We start from the raw sequence: 10,216 nt of genomic DNA, 5'->3' as shown, positions 1-10,216 counted from the left end.
CCTTCGTGACACGAAAAGAAAGAAAAACAAAATGATTGGAGAAGGATGTTAGGTTTCTTTTTTGAAAATTGGTTAATTAATTCCATAACAAACATCTTGGGTTGTGCACAGGGGAAAAAAAGAGGAATGAATGAGTGACAGAAAAAAAAGAAGGTTTGAAGGAACACAGCACTCGGTCGTTTTCCATGTGATGTGAGCCAAGTCTCATGGCATCAATCAGAGGTGAAAACGCATGTTCATGTCTTTAGAGTAAGCCTGCAACTACTCATTTTCTTAGCGATTTGGCTACTTTTCGATTATTCATTTTTAAATGAATCAATCAACCATTCAAGCACAGCTGTCACGCAAAAACAGTGAAAATAAATAGCCACTCATAAAGCATTTGCCTATAATGACATGTCCACAATCGTGATAGATTATTTATCCATTATTTTATTAATTGATTGATTACCGATTTTTTTTTTTAAATAATCAATTAAATATTAGTTCAGCGCGATGTGGTCGTCACGGCGCAGTCAGCCGAAAGCTCTGGTCTCTCCTAAAACATTTGACATTTAAGACAGAAACCACTCAAACGACTGATAGAGAACAGCTTGTAACATAAGGTCATGTCAGGCAGGAGACATGTCTTGTGACCCATATAACTTGGGCAAATCCAATTAGTACTTAATTGGAGGAATCAAACCAAATGTCTCGTTTTCGTGCTGCGACAATTCAGCCAGTGTCTAGAATGGAGGTGTTATGGGCAGGGGATGACCACAAATTCAATCTACAACACACATAGAGTGAGGTTTTATGGCCGTAATCCATTGTCATGGTGATAAAGGTTAGGAGACCCGGAAATATAGTAGAGAGCAGAAGAAAAGCAGTTGGACGGCGTCCAGCTGCGAAAATCTGTCTGGCATCTGGTGACGCAATGAGTAATCTCAAACAATCATACGCTGATGATGACTGATGACTCATTCAAAAGCTATTCTAAATGTTTTCATTGAAGTACCTCATGTTGCGCTTGGAGACTCGCCAAAGAACAGATTAAATTTCAAAACACCAGTATCATGCGTGCAGCGTGCATAATGTGAAAAGATTCAACATCAAATAAGAAACACACAATGCAGCAGTGGGCTAGTTCACCTAAACTAGGCTATACCTTGAAATTGTCTGAAACTAACTTGTGCACTACAAACAAACAAACTGAAAACTTTTCAAAGCAATAGCAAACAGCACACACACACACACACACACACACACACACACACACACACACACACACACACACACACACACACACAGAGAGAACTGTTGTAGACTGGGGGAAAACACGTTCTGTCCTGAAAATGAATAAATGAGCCAATACTCACAGCTTCAAATAATGTTTGAAATAGGTTTCTCTCAATAGGATGCTCTTTAACGAGATAGCCTGAAGTGAATATGTTATGCCTGTTTCTCTCCCAACTCCGCTTCTGTAATCTTTTCCCTTTACTTCTCCCTCTTTGCGCTTGCTTTCTCTTTCTCTATCCCTCCCTCTCTCTTTCTACTCTCTCTCTCTCCACCCTTTCCTCGCTGCTGTGATGTGATTAGCAGCAGAACGTGGTCTAGCAATGCGGAGCCACTTAAGAAACTTTTTTATTTCTGAACTGGTAAAGAATTGTGGTATGTTCGACTTTCACACCCCGCCTTATCCCATCTCTCTCTCTCTCTCTCTCTCTCTCTCTCTCTCTCTCTCTCTCTCTCTCTCTCTCTCTCTCTTGAAGAAACACACACACACACACACACACACACACACGCGCGCACACACACACTCGTCACACATCTGTTGCCAGATGTGTGACGCTCTTCTGAAATTAATCTTCTGATTTATATGTGTTTTGTCTTTCCTTAATAATTCTCTGCGAGAGACAGATATGGTTCAGTGGCTATCCTATAACAAGTTAACCCTATACTGTAGGTTCAAATTTCTAAAATACCGTACACAGTCAAACCCACAGTTACCTCACAGTTCAATGAACACTGAGGATATTCGCTGTGAAGTAAGCTGGTCCAACAGGCTGAGTTATGGCCACTTTGATCTGTGTCTGGTTCCCACTCTCTGCCCTCTAAACTGAAGCTTGACCTCATGAGGGTAAAAAACATACCCGAATGGAAGTTCAATACCTTCCATCTTGAGGAAGACTGTGGGCATTTTGTCTTGCCAGATAAAGGTATCCAGTACAATAAATTCAAGGTACAATCAGCAGGAGGGGATAACAGCAACAGTATTTTTATTCCAGCCTGTAATTCTGATATACTGCATGTCATTTTACTGGTCTGTTTTAATTTAATTTATGTCATGTTACTTTCCAAAGCAGATATATTAGATATATTTATATTTAGCCTTCAAGATCATTTAGAATCAGCAGGAGGCGATAATAGCAATAGTGGATTTTGTTTTTACGTCCGTCCAGGACAGGCTTTCTACTTGTAATTTAAAATATACTGCATGTATTTTGTAATTGTCATTTTTCTTGTTACATTCTAAAGCAGATGAACAGTTACAATCCTGAACCAAAATGTTGGAAAGCATTGCCCTGAATTGACCCAAAGATGGAAGTGAGCTGAGTTTTAAGATATATTTATATTTAGCCTGCAGAACATGCACGCAGCAATCTGCTACTAGTTTGGAGCAGACAACTACAGCATGAGAAGCAATCAAAGAAGCATAATTGGAATGGTATGGTGCACGTGCTGTCACTGATATATCGTCTGTGTCTCCATATTTCAACTTTTTATTATTTGTTTGCATGAATTAACACATACTTAATTAACGCAACTTGTTCATCATACAAGATCGAGTGTCTCACAAACATTCTTAAAATAGTGGATCACTGGATCTATTCTTAGAGCTTAGAACACAATGTGACGCGTTGTGAGCCTGTGGATTGGCTCATGTTCACTATTTTACTTTTTCATAATGAAAAAGGAACAATTTTATCACTTCGGATGTTGGATTTATACAACAATATATTGTGTCAATATATTTCTAGTCAAGTAAAGGAGGATCATGGGGGGGGGGGGGGGGAGTAATGGAGGAACAATACAGAAACTGAATGAATTATTAGTTAATGACTGGTATCCAGATGTCATTCCAGCACTTTCTTTCTTTCTCCCCTCCTCTCTCTCTCTCTCTCTCTCTCTCTCTCTCTCTCTCTCTCTCTCTCTCTCTCTCTCTCTCTCATATTCTGGGTCTGTTTTTGTACCGTGGCTGATGTGTGAGGTCAGAGTTGGCCACTAATGTTGCCAGCAAAAGGATGGTGAAATAATAACCACGCAGAGAAGAAGGGGAGAGAGGAAGAGAGAGAGGAAGACAGGCAGGAAGACAGACAGACAGGCAGGCAGGCAGGCAGGCAGGCAGGCAGGCAGGCAGGCAGACAGACAGACAGACAGACAGACAGACAGACAGACAGACAGACAGACAGACAGACAGACAGACAGACATTGTGCACTTATTCATTGCGTGCTTATTGACTGACAGTCTGACAGAGTATTACAACGGTGAAGTGGTCACACTCTTCCACACCTGCTTCATATTACAGACAGGATAATTTGTCACCTTCACCAGACCTCCTCTGTCCTCTCTGGATCCCCTCTTTCATACATATTATGCATACACAAATTACACATATATATTCTGTCTGCATTCTTCTCTTCCCCTCACATTGCACAAAATGTAGATTCTGATGTCACCTTTGACTTTTGTGAACTCTGAGCAAATATCTCGCTCCAGATTTGATGAAGGTCTTTTGGTGGAAGGCTCAATAATGTAATAGAAATTATACAGTAGCCAGCACACAATACAAGTCCTTTTCACATTTAATTTACCTCTCATGGTCAAGCAACGGTTTGGATCTGATAGGCCTTCCTCAGCTTTGGGTCGATCACAGCGCTGAGGAAGGCCTATCAGGTCAAATCAAAACCACGTGAAAAGGACATGTATTGTGTGCTGGCTACTTCATTTCTGTGAATTACCTTTGTGAACTCTGAAATCATATTGTCTATTTGTATTTTTCTCACACAAAACAGTACCAATTGGAGGAAGTTGCAATGCAAAACAAAAAAAATAGAAAACGAAACAACAAAACAGGAACAACATGTCTGCAACGTCACAGTGGGTGCCAAGATAAAGTGAGAAACAGCGAACAAGCCCATTGAAGAAGTCAAAACTTGGAGCACAAACACTGGAAACTATTTTACACTCGCACAGATATATACCAAGAGGGAATACAAACAAAAAATACAGAATGGAAACATGGATAAGACTATTTGTACTTCTCACCCCGTTTGTTACTTCTGGAATCCTCAGTCAAAGTAAGGTATCTTTACAGTGACTATAACATACAATGTATAGTGGAACTATTTTGTTAAAGTGTTATAACAAAGTTTTTTAACAGCACTGAAGTAGAATTAAAACGTAGGTACACTATTATAAAACTGTGTGTTTGGGTGATTTGTCACTTTGGATATGGATGAAAATCCATTTAGAAACATTTATATTATATAATGATCTATGTTCGCCAATACAGCCTTTGTACAGTTGGAGAATAGAATCTTTTTGGCTCTCGCTGGAGAAGATCTCAACATTCAATTCGAGGTTTTTCAGCCATTCAACCAGAGTGGCACCGGAAAGTGTTTCAACCCCAAGGACGACCTGATACACATGTTTAAGCCATCCGAACCCACTGCAACTGTCAATGTGAAGCTGACGAATGTGACAAGTGCCAACACAGGAGAATACCGCTGCCAATATAAAACAGCTGCGGTTTACTGGACAGTCCTAGTGAGAGGTAAGCGAAGACGAGAAGCAGAGGTGGAAGTAGAAACTGAAAATGTTTGTTGAGGGCAGTGAGGAGGAAGCAATAAACCATTATGTCTAGAAACAGGAGGGATATAGGCCTCGTGATATATGTGAAGTAATTACGACTCAAACGGGAACTGTAGTTTGAAAGTGACGCCTAATTGTGAGATTAAAAAAATCACAGCAACATCAAAATAAGCACAGTACATGAATCAGATAACCGACAATTAAATAAAGCAGTTATAATCCTCTAAATCCTGAACAAAAATGTTTGGAAGCATTGCTCTCAATTGACCCAAAGATGGAAGTGATCTGAGTTTTAAAGTATGTTGCAGCTCATTTCCAAGCAGAGGGGCCACGACAGAGAACGCTGTTAATAGCAAGAAAGTCAAATCCTCTGTGTTAAATCAAATGTACCCGCAGTAATGGACATAATGTTGTAAAACTGACTGTCATGTTGTGCCTTCCAGATGAGGGATACAGAGAGCAACCCTCCATGTCGGGTTACCGGGGTGTCGTCATTGTTGGTGCCGTCACATTGGTGCTGCTCATTTTGAATGTGGCCGGCTCAGTTTATGTCTTCTGTTGGGTAAGGAGTTCTGCATTCACTTAGGTAACAGCAGATGTTGTCATTGCTTTCTCACATTCTTCCTGTCGTGTTTGATGTCAGTGTAGTCAATAGTTATGACACTGATACCAGATGTCACAAAATGTCCTCATGAAGAGCTAGCCTCATTGTGTGCAATGTGCATGTGTGCGTGCATGTGTGCGTGTGTGTGTGCATGTACTTGTGTTACTTTCAGAAATATTAGACATTATGAGGTGCTGGTCCTCACAAGAGAAATGGATGATTTTGGGGTTGGGGTTAGGATTGAACATTCAGAGGTTAGGTTTATGGGATTGGGGGTAAGAGTTACGCCGGATTTATTCTTTAGGTGTCGCGCACCAAAAGTGGTATCTATCTACAAGCTATTCTGCTTTTCGGCTTCCCGATTACGGGTTAAAATGGCAAAGGAATTGTGAAAATGGCATTCATAAAATTGCCATTCTGAAATGTTGATGCATGTATTAATGAATATTTTATTTCCATGTCAGGACAATTGGCCCTTAATCCCACATGGGATTATCATCAGACACATCAATTAAAACACAAAAACATCCCAGTGTATTTCCCATAGGATATTTCTCAAATAGCAACTCATAATACAACCTGATTATAAAGATCTCTCTCTCTCTCTGTCTCTCTCTCTCTCTCTGTGTGTGTGTGTGTGTGTGTGTGTGTGTGTGTGTGTGTGTGTGTGTGTGTGTGTGTGTGTGTGTGTGTGTGTGTGTGTGTGTGTGTGTGTGTGTGTGTGTGTGTGTGTGTGTGTGTGTGTGCCGTGTGCACGTGTGCGTGTTCGAGTGTGTGTGGTGGCCATGTTCAGGCACTAGTGTCCATCCATGTGTGTCTTTCTTATCAAGGTAATTTGTGTGTCTTTGTACCGTATCATTCATTTCAGCATAATGAGCCTGTGGGAGATGAAAGTGCAAACACAAGTGGGATTAGAGTGCAAAGGACAGAACAAAGAACAGAAGAGAGTAGGGAAGGAGAGGACATGGCTGCAACATCGGAGTCTTTCTACACTGTAAGATGAAGCACACAAAATATTATATTCATGAAATCTTATTGCCATAGGATATTGCTTATTGCTTGGAATAAATTTGATTTAAATGTATATAATACTAATACTCAAGACACCCTTTCTTTCTTTCTTTCTTTCTTTTTCTTTCTTTCTTTCTTTCTTTCTTGTTTCTTGCTTTTCAGAGTCTAGAGCCTCGACCTGTTTCCGTATATGATGAGCTGAACACCTCAGCGGTCGCTGGCGACATGGGACAAGGAAAAGCTCTGCCCAGGTCAAACAGATCCGTACAGCAAGTCAAGGTCAGTAGAATGCCACCCAATATGTATTGGAAATGCAGGCTCAGACCATTTTCTATCTTCAAAAATGTTCCCCAAAAGATGGAAAAGTATGAAAATAGCAGATGTATACAAGCTTACAACATGTCACTCAGCAACACGTTTTGATAATTAAATAATAAGACTATCATAGATGTATTTTAGTGAGTCTGACTAGATACGAAAGTAAAGGTTGTAGTTGGTCTACCATGCTCTCCTAATGAGAAATGTATATTTACAACTTGACTTGGTTTTACATGAATACCAATAGAAGATCAAAACCGTAAAGAGAATCCGCTAGACAAAAGGGCTTTTGTATTAGGTTCCAGCTCAACAGTAGAATTGTAACACTTGGACGGAGGGCATGGGTTAAACGGTTGGGTAGGACTTAACAGTTATGGTTGGAGCTTTATCATCATTGCTAACCCCTCCTTCTCCCAACTCTCCTTGTACAGGTGGAACAAAGAACGCACAACGAGAATGATGGAGAAATTGAGTCGGTCTATGAGAATTTCTGATTCATGTATTATTTCTCTGTGGCCTGCTGACCTCACCGTCCCACTGCAGCGGACGGGAGAAGTAACAGATGGGGCGACTATGCTATTACCTTCTATAGAGCGTCGCAGTCCCGCCCCCTTTCAGAACGACAAGGGCCCAGGAAATAATTCCCCATTCATCTTCCCCATAGACGTTTCAAAAGGTATTTATTTAAAGACGTTTACGCCGCGGACAAAGCCTACTCTTGTTGTGACAAAACATGACAATAAACACAATGTTTAGGCCGATCAAATAATAGGCCTATCTCACAGCCCGCTTTCCACGCCCACTTCCGGTAGATAGTGGTCATTTAACATTAGGTTACACTTTTTTTCTCTGGAGAATCTAAGTACATTTCCTAATGTTAAAATGTCAAAGACCGATAATAATATGAAGAAAACACAATGGTATAACAACTCAAATAAGTAGAATAAACCTTACCTTTACAAAACGGTAGTTTGTGGCTTGTGAAAATACCTCTTTTAACATGGAAGCCTATGGACCGAAAAAAAAAATAACACCACTAGCTCTAAAAGGGGGCGTAAAAAGGGGGTGGGGAAATGCTGTGAGATAGGCCTATTAGTAAGAAGAAAAACAAAACAAAAAGTGTTGTACCCTGCCTTTTTTTCTTCTTAGGCCTACTAATTATTGCCCATTATCTGCCCAAAACATTGTGTTTATTGTCATGATTTGTCACAACAAAGTTGTGACAAACGCGGCGTAAACGTCTTTAAATAAATACTTTTTGAAAAGTCTATGGGGAAAATGAACAGGGAATTATTTCCTGGGCCCTCGTTGTCGGGGGCGGGACTGCGACGCTCTTCTATAGAGCGTCGCAGTCCCGCCCCCTCGAGAGACCCGGAAAAGAAATCGCTGTTCATTTCCCCCATAGACTTTTCAAAGAGTATTTATTTAAAGACGTTTACGCCGCGGACAAAGCCAACTCTTGTCGTGACAAATCATGACAACAAACACAATATTTTGGACCAAACAAATAATTACAAAGAAGAAAAACAACAACAAAAGTGTTGTAACCTGCTGTTTTTTTGTAATTATTTGTTTGGTCCAAAATATTGTGTTTGTTGTCATGATGTGTCACGACAAGAGTTGGCTTTGTATGCCGCTTATAAGGTCTTTGAATAAATACGTTTCGAAATGTCTATGGGAAAAATGCATTGGGAATTATTTCCTGGGCCTGGCGTCGTCATGAAAGGGGGCGAGACTGCGACGCTATATAGTCTCTGTGCATAACCAGAAACATATAGGTCTACTGTACGATACCTTCACAAGTCCGAGCCAATCAAATGAAGCTATGGGGAAATGGAACAGGAAACGGTCTATAGCCTGGAAACCAGACAAATCTGCCACAGGAGAAAAATCCCTGGAGAGTTTGGTCTGGCACTCGTTGTGGGTGCCCAATGGGTGCCCAATCAGAGCTCAAAGTGAGACTTTTTCGCTGTGACGTTGGAATCTGTTTGTAACCATGCACCCCTTGGAAATAAATCTTCCACACCCAAGTTCTAATATCACTGCTTAGATATTAGTCTGGCCATGCATGCCAGGCTAGAAACAGCCTACGGTAGCTAGCTATGCCACCTTCCGAAAACCTGGGATTACATAATATTTGTGCACATATAGCTGGTATAGAAATTATCTCAATTTTCCTGCTTCATGTTCTCCTGTTGTTAAATGCTGATGAAAAATAAAGTGAGCTACACACAAATCTTTGTTGTCGAGACTATAGTCAAAACAAAAACATGTTCCAGAGTCACTATTACACTTTAGGAACACAAAATCCCTTCAGTTAGTTGACCAACATCAAGTGATGAGGCTTGATGAAAGCTTTTGTCCTAGACAATTAAGTTAGTCGAGGTGCTAGACAGGATACTGCATGGTCAAGTGGACACCTAAATCTCGTGGGAACCTTGCAAATCCGGCGACCACAGAACAGAGGGCACCGGGTATTTCTGGGCACCAAAGCCGACTAAGGCTGTGGTTCCCAAACTTTTCCATTTCAAGGACCCCCAAATTGACACTAATTAGCTCACGGACCCCCATTTGAAAAGCTATGCCAGGGACCCCCATGAGAGAAGATTTTTACGGCTCTAGCAGTGATTCTCAAGCCGTTAAATTTCCAGGGCCCCCAGTTTGACACACATTAGTCTACGGACTCCCATTTAATGGTATTTCTTATCTCTGGGACCCCCAATTTATATTGTAAAATCAATGTTGATTTAACTCTGAGAGTGTACAAATGGAACCAAATGGACCTGTTAGGGTCCATTTGGTTCCATTTGTACACTCTCAGAGTTACAGACCCATAAGGGTCCATTTGGTTCCAAACTATCATTTAGCTGGGGACCCCCTGGAACTCTCTCAAGGACCCCTGGGGGTCCCCGGACCCCACTTTGGGAACCACTGGGCTAAGGGACCCATAATGGAACCCTGCATTTCTGAATCATTGACCCTCTGAATTTCTCTGAGGGCCAATAAAGGTTTTTCTTGTTGCTATTAGACCCCTGAAAGTGTAGGCATGGAACACCCTGCCCAGATCCTTATTAACTAAACTAAACCCATGCCTTGAAGTTGCATGCCATGGAAGGTAGTTTATTTCAACAAGACAATCCACAATGAAGTGCTTATATGCAAAACATTAAAAGTATTAAGACAAAGTGCAAAAGAGACATGTCTTGAAAACTAAGCTTTTAAATGTAATTAATTAAGCCCAATATCCACACTTAACGTTAACGAAGTGTAATTTATTAAATCCTTGTCAAACTTAATTACATTTAAAACGCAATTAGATTGGTCGGAGGCGCTGTCTATCATTCTTCCCTTCCATCGAGTTCCTCTTCTTTGAACCCGCCCAGCTCTTACGCTCCCAACCAATGGAGTCGTCGGTTGAGGTTCTACCA

General features: G+C 40.9%; 1 protein-coding gene across 1 annotated transcript; it reads left to right on the top strand.

Moving 5' to 3' along the window:
- The first annotated feature begins 4,207 nt into the window (after positions 1-4,207).
- On the top strand, positions 4,208-7,518 carry nfam1 (NFAT activating protein with ITAM motif 1). Its single transcript, XM_079498238.1, has 6 exons — positions 4,208-4,341; positions 4,557-4,817; positions 5,299-5,417; positions 6,328-6,453; positions 6,633-6,749; positions 7,220-7,518. Exons 1-6 carry the CDS (start codon positions 4,275-4,277, stop codon positions 7,280-7,282), a joined length of 753 nt encoding a protein of 250 aa, XP_079354364.1. The 5' UTR covers positions 4,208-4,274; the 3' UTR covers positions 7,283-7,518.
- Positions 7,519-10,216: the final 2,698 nt, after the last annotated feature.

The sequence above is a fragment of the Electrona antarctica genome, assembly GCF_951216825.1.
Source record: "Electrona antarctica genome assembly, chromosome: 4".
NCBI classification, from domain to species: Eukaryota; Metazoa; Chordata; class Actinopteri; order Myctophiformes; family Myctophidae; genus Electrona; species Electrona antarctica.
The sequence above is the reverse complement of the archived record's forward strand: the minus strand, read 5'-3'. Positions and strand labels throughout refer to the sequence as shown.

Excerpts from the sequence above, each read along its gene's own strand:
- nfam1 (XM_079498238.1), top strand. The coding sequence starts at position 4,275 with ATGGAAACATGGATAAGACTATTTGTACTTCTCACCCCGTTTGTTACT. Across the intron at positions 4,342-4,556 it reads TTCTGGAATCCTCAGTCAAA|CCTTTGTACAGTTGGAGAAT; the intron begins GTAAGGTATCTT and ends TCGCCAATACAG. Across the intron at positions 4,818-5,298 it reads CTGGACAGTCCTAGTGAGAG|ATGAGGGATACAGAGAGCAA; the intron begins GTAAGCGAAGAC and ends TGTGCCTTCCAG.